Below are 17,193 nucleotides of genomic sequence, written 5' to 3'. Positions count from 1 at the left end.
GGACTCATTTATTTTAGTTTAATTTTATATTGTAGAGGAACTCAGATCGATCAGAACTTCATGTTTAAGTTGAAGGGGGAAAAAAATAGAACCGTCAAACACTTTCATCAGTCTTTATTTGCTCAAATTAAACAAACTCAAATTAAAAAATCCATCTGTTGCAAAAATAAGATCCACCTTAAAGTTAGTCTTAAAACAATACTGTCAGTCAAACATTGAATTTCTTTTTGTTCTATCATTCCTCCTGGTTATACAGAGCCTGAAACAGTTAATTTCTAATGTGATTCCAACTAAAGAAATGAGGCTTCAGCAGTCTTAAGTTTAATGTGTAAGAACTAGATCAGCAACTAACAATTTCCATTAATCCGCCCTTTCTTTTTCTTGATTATTTTGGTCTATAGAAAGTCTGTAAAGTGGCCCAGTACAGTTACCAGAGCCCACGGTACTTGAACCGGCTGCCAAGTTCCCAAGCCAAGTCTCTGCTGCTGCTCAAGTGTTAGGATCAAAGTATTTATGCAGAATGGCCTATTTCAGAATAATGATATTATTGAATTTTAATTACTGACGTGTGCATCACTTTACTGTTGCAGCTGTTAAAGTTTTTTTTTTTTTTCTATATATACGGCTGGGTAGCATGTCAATTTCACCAATGGATCAATAAAGACTTTATAATAATGCACCATAATTTATTTAATTATATTGTAGTATTAATCTTAAAGTATCAAATGTAAAAAGTACAATATTTCCCTCATCAATTGTGGTGGAGTAGAAGTATAAAGTAGCAGAAAATGGAAATACTTAACTACCTCTAACTTGTACTTGAGTAAATGTACTTAGTTACTTTTCACCACTGATTTTTAATCACTTTAGGAAGACTGATGGGCAGGAGGAATGATTAGTGACCAGTAACTCTTTAATAGGACATGTTGGTTGTTTTGAGATACACCTGAAAAACTGAACGTATTCTTTTAAGAGGAAAATCCTGCAAAAATCGGCTGACAACCACTCCTAAAACATGTATCTGGCATTTTGGAATCAACTCTTCTTCAACGCGGGTTTATTCCTGCAGTAACTCCGCTGCTCACAGCTTTCATGTTGTGCGTGTTCTGTACATGGCAGTGACGGATCAGCAGAGCAGACAGTTTGTATTGTAGTGTTTTTCAGACTGACTTTCAGTGATGAAGACGAGGCTTGAATATGTGCAGTGACAGTAAGGCTTCTTGCGTGTTTGCCCGTCAGTGAGTGGCACAACTTGTTTAACGGCTGTAGGATTATGCAATAGTGATGTATAATTTTTTATTTCCTGTATCTGATGGGATTAAGGGCCTTTTCATTTTAAATATTGCATGAAGGTTTGTGAGTCTTGGTGCCAAAAACAAAAACAACTTCACCTTTTAAGTAACTAAATGTAATGACAGAGCAAGTCTGACCCAATGACTCCAGTCAACACATTTTCTATTTCTCAAACCAAGTCTCTTTGTTCAACGATTTCCCTGTACAACATGTGCTTCCAACAACAACACAAAGTACATTAAATGGTTTTGTATTGCTGATGCTCATTGGGGTGTGGAAATACATTTAATAAATCTATCTGATAAAGTTTATTATACAACATTGGTATTTATACTACTGCATGTTTGAAGCTAATCACAAATCCATTGATGCATACAGGTAAAACTACAACTTCTAAAAAATAAATTTAGCTGTATAGTAAAATAAATACTGTAAAATACCTCCTTTCTCTTCACACAAATTGCTCTTTAACAGCAATAAATATGCCTTAATTTACACAGCGTGTTATCTACTGCAAGAGAATTAATGCCAGTCTCACAGCAAGTTTAAATTACAGATATTGCTATGATTGTTTAAAACTAACGTGCACTGCCACGGCACAGTGAAAAGGGCCTGGTGAGAGGCGATAATGATCAAGTGTGAAGGCAGACAGCTTGTACGGTTTATATTGACCCACGGACGCACAGCATGATGGGAGATGTGATTGGTCCAACAGTTGATGTGAACTCACCCTAGAATAAATGCTGAGGTTTCCATGTGTGTAGTGTCTGACGACCCCGGGGTCGGTCTCACTGCCCTCGCGCCTCCAGCATGGCGCTGGGCACCAGCTGCACCTGTGGGAGATTGCAGCCGTTGACGTGCCGCAGGGAGTCGGCTCCCAGGTACGCCAGCAACAGTTCAGAGCGCCGGTGCAGCAGGTGGAGCATGTCCTCTGCTAGACTCTCCACACAAGAGTAACGCACTTTGTCCAGGTCAAAAATGTCCTTTAGGAAGTACAGCACCTGATCCTAAAAAGAAAAGAACAATTTGTGAGATAGCACTTTTAGGACAGGTGCTTAAGGAACCTCACTGAGGCACCTCATGCAGGTACTTTACATACACAACATGCTGTTCTTCGGTATTGAATTTCTTGGGAGCGCGTACTTGGTGAGGATATTGAGCGGGCTCGTTCTCATTGGTTTTTATGTTTAAAAGAAAAACAATAAATGAATCAGGAACTTGATCAAGTGGGATTTTTTCCAGATTTATGAAAAATACTATATGAAGCGCTGGTGCAACTTCAGACTTCTTTGAGAAAACATTCTGAGATGTCCTTCCCTCTAGAGTACGTTGTTTACGTTCGACTGTATGGTGACCATTTTCTGAGTAAGAATCTGAACAGTTTTTTTGTTGTGCTGCGACATTAAATTGTGGTGCAAATCCATTTTCCAATTTAAATACATTTAAAACTTGAACTTTTAAAAAAAAAAATCTGCAAAAACTGAAATCAGTGAGTGCTATTTGGGTACAATCGTAAGTTGAGAGCCATGAAAAAGGATCCTGCTTAGGTAGAAACACAAGTTGTGATTATCACGTTATTTCCTGGTGCTGAGACTGACCTTGAAGAAGCAGCAGAAGTCATGCAGGGAGCTCTTGGGCCCCAGGAAGCCCCAGGCCAGAACGGGGCTGATCTGTTCACACACGGCGTAGAAATGGGCGATGAAGCCGTCAGGCACCTGAGAGACACAGCAGAGGTGAACTGTCCTGACCGTTTTAACAAAAAACTAATAAACGTAGTAGTTATTTGGTTGTCTGTGTAATAAATAAAATGCAGGACTTGTCTATAAATTAGTGTTAGTGAATAAATCAAAAAAAGACAACTAGTGTTTCCACCTGAGATAAAGGAGGTATACAGGAGGTAAAGCAGCAGCAAAACATTTTGAAGCTGTCGGACTTGTACCTTCATGTGCTGTCTCTTCTGCTTCATCACTGACCAACAGCTAGATGCCACCGCCTGTGAAATACATGCAGAATAATCATCTATGAAAAGCACAAATAGTCAAAAAGTAAATGCACCAACGTAAAAATAAAAAGACTGAACACTACAAAGTAGCTCAGAAAAATGTGGAAACCCATCTACAGTATTTACCTATATATTTTTCATTTTACCCTTAAATTTGGCTTTTTCTATTTGCCATTTTCAAACAAACATCTGCAATTTATATACACATCTACAATCAATGTTCTTGTCTTAGTATTATTGTTCTTTAAAGTGTCTACTTCTGTTTACAATTTAGTTTTCAGAAGTTATTGTGGTCTAATCATCTTAGTAGTACAATATAAGGAATTTAGCAATTACCAGTAATCCATCGATGGCCAAGAGAATCTGAGTATTGTATGTGTTCACTCACCGTCTCCTTGAAGGAGCTGTTGAGCCAGCGGTTGTTGATCACGTTCTGGATGGAGATTGGTGGATTCTCCAAGTCCTCAAATGAGTCCATCAGGATGAAGTCCAGCACTATATCATAGAAGTTCAAGTGCTTCACCTGGTGAGGATGAGTATAAGACGTTATCATTTAAAAAAGAAGAAAGGTTGTCTACTCCTGTTGGTATCATTTTGTGATCAGACAGCAGAGGTCAGACATTATATAGTGGAGAAGTTTAATAATTTGGTTGAGTAGCACTCTTACCCCTCGTGTGGCCAGCTCCACCTCTGTGTTTTCCCAGTGCTCTGTGTGCTCCAGGAAGGAAATCATCTCCTCAAACTCTTCCTCGAATCTCTTTGGGCTCTGAAAACCACACGATAACCGTTTGATTTGATGATTGAAGATGCATCATCTTATCTTCGACTAGTTGTGGCTTCAGTCTTACCTTCTGTGCTTTAACAATAATTGAAGACAGTATTTTCTTTCCCGTGTCGGCCAGAAACATCCTGGTCGTTCTCTCGCACAAAATGAGCTGGAGAAAAAAAATAGTGGCTTTAAATTTGTGAGTTAAATGGTTCCCACTGTGGTCCTGGTGCATTCATCTGTGACGTTAACATGCATTTTCTTCAGTAGGGTAGCACAATCCAATGAAGTTAAGATTTTATTCCTTTCTGGTTGTTTTTTTGTTGCATTTCCATCTCAATATCAATTGTGTTTTATATAACACATCAATAAAAAAACGCTGAAAACCACCATCTGGAAGGCTGAAAGTGTGAATCAACTTTTAATATATTTTCTTATCTATTCAATCCAATTATTACATGAGTTATTATGATGTATTTTAGTTCATACGGTTATGCTGTACCTGACATGCCTGCCGCACACAGTGCAACTTGGCCAGGAAATCTACGTCCCCAAGACACTCCAGCATCTCAGTCCTGACAATGAAAATCAAGAAAAAGACCAGATTAAAATGTTGGCAGACAGGAACTCATAAATTAACTCCACTCAGCTTGTTCATGTTATGCTAATTAGTGTAATTACCGCAGCACCCTGCAGGAGATCTTGCCGTCCTCGGCCATCTGCAGCGCCTCCTCGTAGAAAGGGTGATGACCCAGAGCGAAGACGCTCCTCAGCTCTCTGTGCTCCGACAGCTGATACAGAGACAGACAGCAGAGGTTATTATGGACTAAATAACGATCATTTTAATCCCATGCCGGTCAGATAGAAAGCTTGAAGGATTCCTACACATTTCCCATTTCAAAATTCCATACTTTTTTCCAGACTCAAATTTCCAGACTTGTTGGTATATTTTCAGAACATATTTGACATCTGAGTACAAATAGCTAGATGTTTTCAATGTTACATTCTGACTATGTATGCTATTATGTTGCCAAATAATGGCCAGAAGATTGTAACCAGGTAGCTCATACAAATCAATTAACACCAAAGCATTGTGGGCATTCAGTCCACGCTCCTGTGCAGAAAGTTGGACGCCGTTCCACTGTCAAGCATCTCTGCTCAAAGAGGAAGTAAACTAACCGGTGCTGCCTATACTCATTATTTTCCCTTAACATATTGAGTAAATAATATCAGATTTTTTAGACTCTTTTATAAATAAGAATGGAAAATTAGTTGAAAAAAGTTAAAACATTTCATTTTCAGTGTCTGTGCAGCCTTGTTTATTCACTGTCCATGGAAACGACGATGAACGCAGTCATAAAGGAAAAGATGTTTACTTTCCTGATAACTACATCACTGCATAACTCAAATGTTCAGACAAGTTTAATATTTGGTCATTTGTGATGCTATGCATATATGCAATTCAAAGACATTTCAAACTAATTTGGTCGCGGATGTTCGGATTTGGTAGTTATAAGGCACTTGGAGCAGAGCTGTTTGCAGGCTGTGACCTACAGGTGGAGAGGCACATAGATATAAAACTAGATTTTTTATATCTATGTAGAGGCAGCTCTTGCGTAGGAGTGTGTGTTCAGTCGCACGCCGTACTTCTTGCCTTGCTTTTGACGACATCAAGCTCGCTCTGCTCTCTTACACAGTGGTAAACATTTTGGCTGCGCTAGCTGCCTGCTCCTAACGCCATATCTGCTTGTATGATCAATTTTTTTTTAGAAATTCAGAATTTTATGTTTTAGAAAACAGAATAGGGGCAATAGTCTGGAAACACAAATACTTATACTCACAAATACTCCATACTCTTTTCTTTATTCCGTACTTATCCATTACTAAAGTCAAATTCCATACTTTTCCATACTGCGTAGGAACTCTGTGTACATAATCTTGAAATGAGATGCAGCCTACGAGTCTTTCCAGAAGAAAAGAAAGTCATGCTCCATGTTCATAATGCAGTATGTCCTCCTAAGATTCTTGTACATCCATGCATTTATATTCTGAGGGCTGACACCAAAACCTTTGAAGAAGAGAGGTATGCACATCTAACTGGTGTTTGACCAGGAAATATCAAGGTAAAAAATAAAAAAATAAAGTGGAATCTGCACAGTTTCTTTGCTCCCAAAATAAGTTTTTATTCACTGTTTCTGTATTTTTTTTCCTAACAGCTAAACCTATAGAAGCAGAGTGGGGGTTTCTGGCACAATTTCACCTACTTCCAAGGTGCATGGAGAAGGGAAACAAGTCTAAAGAGGTCAAAACAGCTGAACCTGACATCATTTTTAAGACAATAGAAACAAAAGATGCTTGTAAAGTTCATCTGTATTCTAATCAAGGTGCTGAACATTGGAGTCAACTTGGTCTCAAAGGCTGAACTGGAAGTTTGCCCCACCTAAAATAAGCGCAGGTTCACCGTGTCCTCGACTGCAGTGTTACTTTGTGCTTTTACCGCTATCAGTTATTAAATTGTGCCGTTTTAAACAGTGTAAGAAAACAATTCCCGACCAGACAGAGATCTCTCCATGTTGTTGTGTGTGGACGCTATAGTGAAAACTGCTGCAGAGTAACACAGAGCTATTTATTGTATATGGATGGAGGAATGTTGAAGGTCTATTTATTTATTTTATAGTGACTCACTAAAGTATGAGGAACCCAGTTTGACTGCTTCGAGCTCTGCCTGTTTAACATTTACTGGTCTGTACACGTTAAACAGGTTTGAGGGTATAAATACCTTCACTTCTTCATAAAAGAAGAATTTACTTAACTGTAGGTCCAATAGTTTAGTAGCTTAACAGCTATTTACATCAAATGATTAGTACTACCCAATCCTGGACGAAATATACAGCACCTTTAGCTTTCAGAAGGTGGCTTTTACCTGAACATTTCACCTTAATTTCAAGGATTTTAGCTTGTCACTTCAGTAAACAAATCAGTCATTCTTAACAACATGTTTATTTTTGTACTTTGTGAGTCAGAAGCACCGGTAGCATCGGATTCACAGCTCGAGCCCCCACAGTGACTTAATGAGTAAAGTCAGATAAGCTGAGTACTGAGTACTACTGAGTGCGGTAAACACCGTATGGTGAACTTACAGGAAGATCAAAGCTATTTGAATCAAACTGCTGTGAACTGGTTGTAGATTTGATGCTTCAGATGCAAATGCAAAGTCTAAAAAAAAAAAAAAAAAAAAAAAGTGGAAACATATGAATAGTGTTGTTTGTCCGTTGTGTCAAACAACCTGTGCTATAGTGTCGATTCATCATTAGTTGAGTGTTAAATTTTTTTAATGATTATTGCCACCAAAAGTGGACTTGATTATTGTTTCTCTAAACGTCAGAGAGGATGTTCTTTGTAGAAAAAATGACAACGAAGAAAGAATTCTTCAGATGTAAGTAAGATGATTAATAAAAACTGCTAATTTGTTGCGTATTTTGTGAAAACGTTAAGAGAGAAAAAGATGTTGCAAGGATCATTTAGAGCTTGATGGTGAGAGCTCACCTCAGCAGCAGACACAAATGAGTCAGTGGAGGCAATGCTGATGCTGTCTCTCAGACAGGCATCATCCAGCTCCTCTCTGGCCAAAATGTCTGCCATTTTATCTGTGATGGAGAATAGTCATTGTAATAATAAATAATAATAAAACTTTATTTATAGAGCACTTATCAAAACAGAGTACAAAGTGCTTCACAGCAAGAGAAATAAAATACCACAGTGAATGGCGAAATATAAAGAAATAAAATACATAAAATACACAGAAGCAATAAAATAAACAGTAAAATAAACAACCAATGTGTTGCATAACAGGTGTACATATTATTATTATTATTATTATATCCCGTGTGGATCATGGAAATTACATAATATTGCATCAGTGACTCACCCTGGCTGTTGCTGTTGGATGAGGGCTCTGACATGCACAACACTCCCTCAAATTCCTCCTGGAGGCTGTAAGCCCTCTGCAGCAGAGACTTCAGCCTGTGGATGAACTCTGTACTGATGACGTCCTGAACACAAAAACATTCAAGTTGAACTATAGAAATACGGCTCACAAAGCCAGGTCCTAAAGCCTACAATTCAAGTGAAATTACCTTTAGAGAGCGCACTGTTTTAATACATAATTACATTAAATATGATTTTAAAAAACGGCGTTACAAGCTTAAATAGGAGGCACCCGGTTAATGTCGATTGTTATTTTATTCTAAATGCCATCATTAAATTGACAATTCCCTTTTGAAAAGTGCCAGATGGGGGAGAGGCAAGATTAAGACATTTTAGATATTTAAAATCCTATTTCACTCCAAAGATCAGTTGTTTCTAGAGAATCTAATCTAATAAGCTACCTAAAGAGGCACAAGTGAGTAGGGGATATCCTTGACAGAAGATTGAGCAGCAGACTTAACGTACGTTTGGGTGCCCAAGCTTAACTATTTGACCAGCACTAATCTAAAACCCTTCCAACCAGGTGAGAGAGCTAATGAGTTAGCTGTTATACAATCCAAACTCTGTGACATCAGTGGGTTGTCAGAGTGCTGGATATTCATATATGTGAAAGTGTTTGTGGGCAGTTTATTCCTCTACCTTCCTCTGGCATAAAAAAGGACACACAGACAGGAGTACAGAAAGTTAAACTCTGCTTAAGCCATTTACAGTTTGTCAGGAGGCATTTTATATATATAAAAAAAAAAAGAAAATAGTGTCCAAACATCTTAAAAGCATTGCTTGGCTAACTCCTTCACTTCTATCCCTAATTAAGCGTGGCATTACGCTAAATAAAATTTGAAATGTTGTTGAATTGGTGTTAAATACAAGGAATTTATATCTTTAAAGTGTGTTTTAGGGTTGCAGTGGTATACCGTTTCAAGGCATACCATGGTATGAAAATTGACGGTTATCATTATCATAACATGTACATTTGCTTATCTACGGTATTGAAAATAAATAAATAAATGCAACCAGACGGAGAATCTCACCTGCAGATCTTTTTATTTATTTTCAAAAGGGAGATTTTTTCCCACATACTTCCATAAAAAATAAAAAAAGGTTTCAGGTTTTGATAGGACATAATATTTTGTGAAATTATAATACAGCGTTTGTTCAACCAAACCCCCCCCCCCTTCTGTTTTCATTCCTTTAAGGGTCATTGTAACTGATAATAACAATAATAATTGTGTAATACCGTGGAATTTTCTGAGACGGTTATCGTACCATGATAATTTCGTACCGCTGCAACCCTAGTGTGTTTCTGTGTGTTCACCTCCATGCTCTGCTCAGCGATGGCGTCTCCAGCTCCCGTTTTGACGGATGCACAGCTGGCATCGTCCTCGCATTGCCTGCTCCTGAATGTCAACGCTTCCTCCCACCGCCTTAGAGCCTCCTCAAATAAATCCATACCTGCAAAAACACACACACACACACACACACACACACACACACTTGAAATCTGAGTCTCCCAAAACAATCTAGAAATCCAAAGCTACATTTTGAAACAAAGCAAGCAAAGCAATACTCATTATTTCAACACATTTATTATGTGGTTCATTCTCCTTATTACAAACACAGTAAAAGTGTGCACGTTTCTTTACCCATAAGGTACAGGTTTTCAGGTGTGGTGACAGGTAAGTTGACCACACTACAGACATCAGCTTCTGCCACTCTGTCCCAACAGGTGGATTCATTTGCGCAGGTGCTGCTGGAGGAGGAGTTTATGCTTTTTACCTGCAAAGACACACAGACAAGCAGGAGAACATGGTTAACTCTCAAGCAGTGGAAGCAGCATCTCACCACAAATCAACTCAGCATTTCAGTTGTGTTTTCACTGTTAAGTGTTTAGACGTAGGTCTACACAATGTTTGTGCAATTTGGTGTACTCATGAGTCTAGAAAAGCTGTGGTGAATCTGATATCTGCAAATATTTCTTATTAACTGCCAATCACATGTACAAGCTTCACCCATTCTTAAGAATATAGTACTCTACCTTTTCTTTCTTAAATGTCCCTCATTATTGCATTATGTTTCTGGGTTTTAACATTTTAGATAAAAAATATCTACTAACATCTGTACATTAAAACTATGCCTTTATCTTACCGAGGCCAGGCTCAGCAGAGACCCAGACAGTTTTCTGTAGTCTCCTGTAGCGAGAACCAGACCGGAGGAGTAGCCATTCTTGGAGTTGAGGGAAAGAGTGATGTTTTGACTGGTGTTATCTGGGTAGATAAAGATGAGAGTTCAGAGATGTTGTTTAAGAGAAAGATCAGAATACAGTGATCTACTACACAAATGATAAACCATGCTGGCCAATCTGATTACAGTAATACCACGACCGTGTAAGTAACTTTTCCTGGGAATTTTGTTGTAGTTGCTGTTTCGTTTGAATCACTTCCATTGTCTTTTAATAAATGACTCTCTGGCTCTCCTGCTGCTGAGAGCTGGTTTGTAAAAACAGTTTCCAGTTCAGACCATTTTTTACAAGCCAAATTCATACATAGTTTGTAGAGATTTGCTTTGATTTGCTCACAATCAGAGTGTACAGGGGCCAGCTGGCACAAAGTTTAAGAAAAAGCAACAGGCAAACACTGCAGTCGCATTTTACGTGTCAAAAGTTTCAAAAAGTTACTGGTCACTCAGGCAGCAGGTCACGCAGCACTTTGGTCGTTGGTGAATATTGATTTCCCACTACCTCTGTCATCATTTATTTGAATGTACATGTTGTATTGCAGGCTAACAATTTAATTCACATGCAATTCCCACCTGGTTCACATTCTAGCATTAGCAAGAGTTAAATCAGATAATCATTATCCATCATCACAAGTGTTAGATTAACTGTTGTTGACTTTGCAAATATACTCTCCAGTCACTGTTTAAACCGGTATAAACTTTGGTGACATTTGACAGCTTCATATATAGACAATCTATTAAATCAGTTTTGTTAAAAAGATTTAATTGCCCTGGCCAACTGCTCATTTAACTCCATTTAATCCTGCATTTCTGTTAATTTCTCTTTGAGACTCTAATCAGCGGTAAATCTTCCTAAGTGAGATTAAACGAGTTAAAGCATTTATCTGGAGCCTGCCATTTACAGTGCACATGTGTAATACAGGAGCAACCTACCACATCAGTTATCACAAACCAGCAACTGGGCTAAAACATACTAAATAGAGATCATAGACCAGTGAACTGCTGGTTGAGAGGAAAAAAAATATCACCGTTTACCGTTCTCTGCTGAGGCCGGGGAGAAAAACTCAAAGCCAGCCTGCTCCCACTGAGGTGAGTGAGCCTTCTTTCTGCCCTTCCTCCTCTGGAAACGGTGTGCAAGGAAGAGGAGCGAGGCAGTACCGAAGGCAGTGGCTGCCACCAGCTTCTTGGTGCCTGTGCTGACACTCACCTGGAGGACAGGTAGAGGGAGAAAGAGTTTGAAGTTAAATGTTTACACATGTTAAAAAGAAGCCCGAGCAACAGATTGGTTTCTTCACTATTTGGTTGGTTTGGGCAGGGGGAAACAAACAAAATGAAAATCTGACCAAAATAAAGCTCATGTTCCTCTGTAGCTTAACATCTTGTTATTAAATTATCACATCCCTGGACCTTGGTGGCCGAGTAGTTACCGCACATGCCACATAACCGCAACGCCCCGACATGACCTCTCTCTCCTCCCTTTTCCTGTCTGCCTCTTCACTGTCAAACTGTCCAATAAAGACGAAAGGACAAAAAATAAATAATCTTAAAAATCCTGAAACTCAAAACATCCCAAAACATTACTGTTTTGTTAAATGATAGATGTTACATGTAAAACAGACTGGGAGAGAAGACAATCTTACCAGTCATTACAACTTGGTATTGAATCTCAGTACCAACCAACACGTGTTCATAGTACTGAGTATTGAACACTCTTGCACAGCTGCTTTATCTTAAGACAAAATAAAACACAGATCCATTTAAGAAGTTTGTTTTATTTAGTTAAATATATATTTAACTAAATAAAACCCACAGAGCAAAGCTTTAAGGATTGTTAGAAATGTTTTGAGAAATGCAGGAACTTTAACAACCTAGCTAGCTGAAGTAGTAAAGTATACAAAATATTGACTGCAGAGGCAAAGAAGCTTTAAATAAAAGAGACTATTGCAGTCTAACACTGAGTATCCAATATATATCAGAGGTTGGATTTATCTTTTAAATTCTGCAACTGAGATTGGGGTATTTATGTCTCCATTACACAGTGGTGATGATATGAAGACCAATCAGCACAAAGGGTGGGAAAACGGAACAGAAGGAAATGCGTCAAGTGCAACTGTCTGATGAGAGTTCATCTGAGGATGCATAACTCAAAATATAGTGGATACTGATGACATAACAAGCAGCGCTGAAAATCAGCTACCAGCCTGTCATCTAGATTTTAAAGAATCAAATTTCAGATAGCGTGCGTTAGCCCCCTCCGTCTATAGATAGAAGCACTGAATGGCGAGGGAGATTATCCACACAGACAACGCTGCTGCACATTCCCTGAAGATTACATAAACACTGAGTTTGGAGCTATGACAACAACCATAATATTGACTTTTTTGAAAAGCCGCTAAATGGGCTGGGATGATTGAATGGTGCTACAGGCCTGCAGTGTTTCCGTGCTGTTTCTGTTCCTGCTGCTACCACATCCCAGGCATGCTCCTACCAGATCCTTAATCAGATCTGCCATCTCTCCTCATGCACTGCTCGTAAACACTATAACATGAGCGTCACTAAGACAAAATATTGGTGACTATCCAACCACAAAATATTCACACACAAAAGGTGAAAGTAATTTATTACAATAACTCCTGTTACAGTAATTGAGGTGTTTTTACTGTACTTCTTTTTGTGCATACTTATAATCAGCCATTTTAATTGGTACTTTAATTGTGTACTTGCTAAGTATAAATTGCATTAGCTCTACATTTAGTTGAAAAACAGGCACTTTGTTTTATAATTACAAGTGTCCATTTTGAAATTTGCCCATTTCAGATAGATCACATTCAACATTGTTCTCTTTTTAAGAACATACATTTGAATTAACGTTTAACTTTAGTAGATTTTAAAACATTTTGCCTTCTAGTTTGGTGGTGAGTATGATATTGAAGTGACTGTTCACAAACTTTAACTACAGTATTCACCCCTACAGTAACAGCACAGTCAGTATCCATGCTCATGAGTTTTGGCTGTCCTTACTCTACGCCCATATCACACACAAAGCCTTTAGCTGAAGAGCTGAGCTGAACTGCTCAAACAGGTAGTAGCACTGTACATCTAAACAGATGCAGCTACAGGCTCTCCTAACCGGCTTAGAGGGAACACTTTGAATGGGGTTGTGCCAAATTCAATCAGATCGCACCTTCAGACAACTCACTCTGCCACATGCAGATTTGCATGCATTTCTGACCACACTGCGATAAATAAAGTACAATAAAATAGAAAAAAAGAAACATCATGTGACAAAACTGGTTAAAAGAAAACCACTAGTAGCACTGGAAAGTTTCGATGAGCAGGTTCTACCAGCATGCGCACGAGGATGCAAATGAACACAGGTGTTACACATTCCCTACTCCAAACAACCAAACACTGCATGATAACTAATTACCAAAAGGTATGTCAAATAAATTAGCTATTTGTGAGGTCATGTAACTTGTGTTTACATCCTCTGATTCACATTTAATGGGAATGACTGGATAATGACAACTATGATATGAGTGTAGCTACTGAGATTTTGGAATATAATAATATTATTGTGGGGATTCAATTCATATTTTACATTACAGTAAACTGACATAAATTTCTGAGCGTTCTAGCTCAAGTGAAATAAAATATGATTCATGAATAAGTAAGTATCCTGAAAAAAAAAAGTTTGTTTTTTTGTACACCCAAGGAAAAAAGTAAATAATTAAATAGACGTCAGCCATGTGGGAGACAGTGTGGATCTTTTGATGTAGAGCACTCAAATATTTTTGGAAATGTCAGAAAATAATAGTGTTTTGGACAATTGTATATTAAGTGTTACAAAAAAATAGAATACTAAGTCCCTATGAGTTTTATGGTACTGTATTTTTTTCTGAAGAAGCTGTACAAGGAACAGATAGATATTTGCTTTAAATATTATTAATAGCTAGTACAAAAAAAAGCTATTACGAGGAACAACATCCACGAATTTTGGTCCAACTATTTATTTAAACAAATAAAACAGAAACAGGAACAAAGCCAATGTTTGCAATACAGTTAAGAAAAGGGGAAAGAACCTGAAAGTATCATCAACGGCCTCACCTTTCATGACCCAGACAGAGAAAACAGTAAGACCTCCCAATAACAAAGCTGTTGACCAACTCCCACCACTTTCAAAACACACCCTCACCTGTGCCAGAGAGCTGTACACGGAGAGCGGTAGGTCGACCATGCGCAGGGCAGCAGCCTTGACAGACAGCTGGGAGCTTGTGAGGGTCTCATGTGTCATTGTGGCGATCTATCCATGACTTGGCAACTCTCTTATCCTCATCACCATTCTGCTGGAGCTGAGGAGGATGACAGGAGTGAGTGACATGCAAAGATTTAACCTTGGAGGCTCAGGAGGGGATATAATGATGTTATTAGAGTAGGGGTAATCAGCCACTTATATATTATATACTTCCTGATTACATAAAATGTTTCATTTCTAATTAGTACTTGCATGAAAACTATCATATATATATAGTATTGCTTTCCCTAAACACAGTCACTCACTATAGGACCACATCTTCTAAGCCACCTGACAAGACAACATGCAACATCCAATTAGGTTTGCACAAGAGACTCATGTGGCTCATCACATGGATGATTATTCCTTTTGAAGCAAGGTCCACTGATAAAATGTTGATTCTTTTTTTGCAAACAATCAACGTTGCTCATTTAGTAATGTTACAGTTTTTGTGTCTCTTCAAATGCTGACTGATTTCCGGTTTGCACTTTGTAAATATGAATGATGTATCACATCAGGGATGATTTGCATGGGAATTTGTAGAAGCACACACAGAGAGAGCCTAAAAATATGGACATGCTACTGACAAGTAAACAATAACAATACTTAAGAGGCAGGGATCTGGGTAATTAATTTGGTCCTTTCCTGAATGTCTGCATTAAGTCTAGATTGCTAGAATCTAGTAAATCAAGATCCAAACTAGTTTTGCAGTTATCTTTTTAACTTCGTAAGATATTAATAAGAATGCAACGTATCAGACACTAATGTTACACCACTTCTCCACTGTGCATTTATTTCCTTTATGTATTACTGTATTTCTCGTCTATTCTTTTTAGTCAACTTGTACGTTGTGGTATTGTATTTTATATCACTCTATTTTATTTTAACTTGTTTTATTTTCCTCTTTAGTGTGTTTTAAATGTTGTCCTAATGCTTTTCTTTGCCTTATGTGAAGCACTGTGAATTGCCTCTGTGCTATACAAATACATTTGCCTTGTCTTGATACTGATCATTAGTTATAGCTTTCATTCAGTAGCACAATACCAAAAACATCTTCCAATAAATTAGCAAAGATTTTTTTAGGGACGCCGACGTGAACAAAAGCAGCACACTGGCTTTGAAACAGTCTGTCAGGTTAATCATATTACACGTGGTTAGAAAATGACAGCTCTCAACTGTTATTGGCCTGGCTGAGCAGCTAACGGCTAACTTATCTAACAAGGCTAATAACGGCTAGCAGTGTTAGCTAAATGTGTTAAACCAGCTTGAATTAAACAGTCTAACAAATAAACTCGTCGATTCGGGTGATTATTTTCTCATTGAATGCGGCAAGCTGAAAGTATAAATGATATCACCGGTACATTTTGAGGTTTCCTCCGCAGGGTCTGCTCCCGGTACTTCTCCCGGTTCTCCGGTTGACCTCAGCTGCTGCGGAGTGAAGGACTCGAGCCTCAGCAGCACGCGCCCAGCTAGCGTGACTTTCAAAATAAAAGCATGCTCCCTGTCACCTTTATGGAGTTTCTACTCCCCCTCTCGGCTAACTCAAGTATTACAACCATGTTACTGTAAAGTAGGTACTGATGAGGGCCTTTTATTACAGACATAATATAACTAATATTCAAAAGGTCTATATGTACCTAAATTAATGTATAGATTCCAGGAGAAAACATGGAGGCCAATTTCCACTAGAAGAAGACCTGAACATGTGGTTAAATTATGAGATACAAAATCAATCAACTATTAGCCTTTTAAGTCAAATGTTTCACTTCTAAAGTCAAAATTATGAGATAGTAACTAAGTCAAAATTATGATAAATCAAACTTTTGACTTACATCTAATAATGTTCACTTAAAAACTTAAAACTCTAACTCACTATCTCAAACTTTTGACTTACTCTTTCATAATTATTTTTTTAAAGTCTACATTTCGACTTATTATGTAATATCTTTGACTTTCTACTCATAATTTTCATAATATTTTTTATATTTTTTATACGTTTATATATTTTATATATTATCATACGTTTGACTTGGTATAATTCTTATTTAAAAAGCCAAAATTTTGACATATTATCTCATAAAAATGACTAGGAGCGACTTAATTTTTACGTAGTATGACATGATTATTACTTAGAAAGTCAAAATTATGACTTCCCATCTCATCATTTTGACTTACCATGACTTTATGAGTATTTTTTTGGGGGGGCAATTTACAAATAAATTAAATATTTTTTAAATACATATCACTAAAAAACAGAGAAAGGGAATAATATCAATCCCAAGTCTGAAACACACCTAAAATGATATTGTCTATCTCACAAAACACATTTTGATGTTAAAGGGATGACACAGGATTGTTTCGTTACATTTATGTAGAGGGTATTGCTACACGCTAGATGGCGCTTGGGATGGGTTTATATTGCTTTTACTAATTTCAGCCCAATTATCCTTAATTTAGGAAGTAACCATTTTGCAGAAGCTATTAGACTAATTCATATCAGTCACATTGTTATTTAATACAACTCTGCCAAGCATGTCTTGTCACGCTAGTATTTCATTGCTACTGGTAACAACATTTGTAAGACAAGCTAATTAATGGTTGCTAATATTGGGCTAA

General features: G+C 37.7%; 1 protein-coding gene across 1 annotated transcript; it reads right to left on the bottom strand.

Moving 5' to 3' along the window:
• Positions 1-99: 99 nt before the first annotated feature.
• miga1 (mitoguardin 1) lies at positions 100-16,086 on the bottom strand. The gene is made up of 16 exons (XM_044219876.1): positions 15,939-16,086; positions 14,479-14,635; positions 11,319-11,490; positions 10,194-10,312; positions 9,692-9,824; positions 9,364-9,500; positions 7,990-8,113; positions 7,608-7,708; positions 4,743-4,852; positions 4,564-4,636; positions 4,144-4,230; positions 3,963-4,061; positions 3,684-3,818; positions 3,233-3,286; positions 2,892-3,008; positions 100-2,300 (listed from the first exon to the last, which is right to left on the bottom strand). Exons 2-16 carry the CDS (start codon positions 14,575-14,577, stop codon positions 2,082-2,084), a joined length of 1,779 nt encoding a protein of 592 aa, XP_044075811.1. The 5' UTR covers positions 14,578-14,635; positions 15,939-16,086; the 3' UTR covers positions 100-2,081.
• Between the last annotated feature and the right edge of the window lie 1,107 nt (positions 16,087-17,193).

Source organism: Siniperca chuatsi, linkage group LG13 (assembly GCF_020085105.1).
Source record: "Siniperca chuatsi isolate FFG_IHB_CAS linkage group LG13, ASM2008510v1, whole genome shotgun sequence".
In the NCBI taxonomy this organism is placed as follows: Eukaryota; Metazoa; Chordata; class Actinopteri; order Centrarchiformes; family Sinipercidae; genus Siniperca; species Siniperca chuatsi.
The sequence above is the reverse complement of the archived record's forward strand: the minus strand, read 5'-3'. Positions and strand labels throughout refer to the sequence as shown.

What these genes read in the sequence shown, in the direction of transcription:
- miga1 (XM_044219876.1), bottom strand. Translation starts at nt 14,577, where the DNA reads ATGACACATGAGACCCTCACAAGCTCCCAGCTGTCTGTCAAGGCTGCT. An exon ending in TGTACAGCTCTCTGGCACAG is followed by an intron (nt 11,491 to 14,478) that starts GTGAGGGTGTGT and finishes CCTGTCCTCCAG; the next exon opens with GTGAGTGTCAGCACAGGCAC. An exon ending in TTATTGTTAAAGCACAGAAG is followed by an intron (nt 4,062 to 4,143) that starts GTAAGACTGAAG and finishes TGTGGTTTTCAG; the next exon opens with AGCCCAAAGAGATTCGAGGA.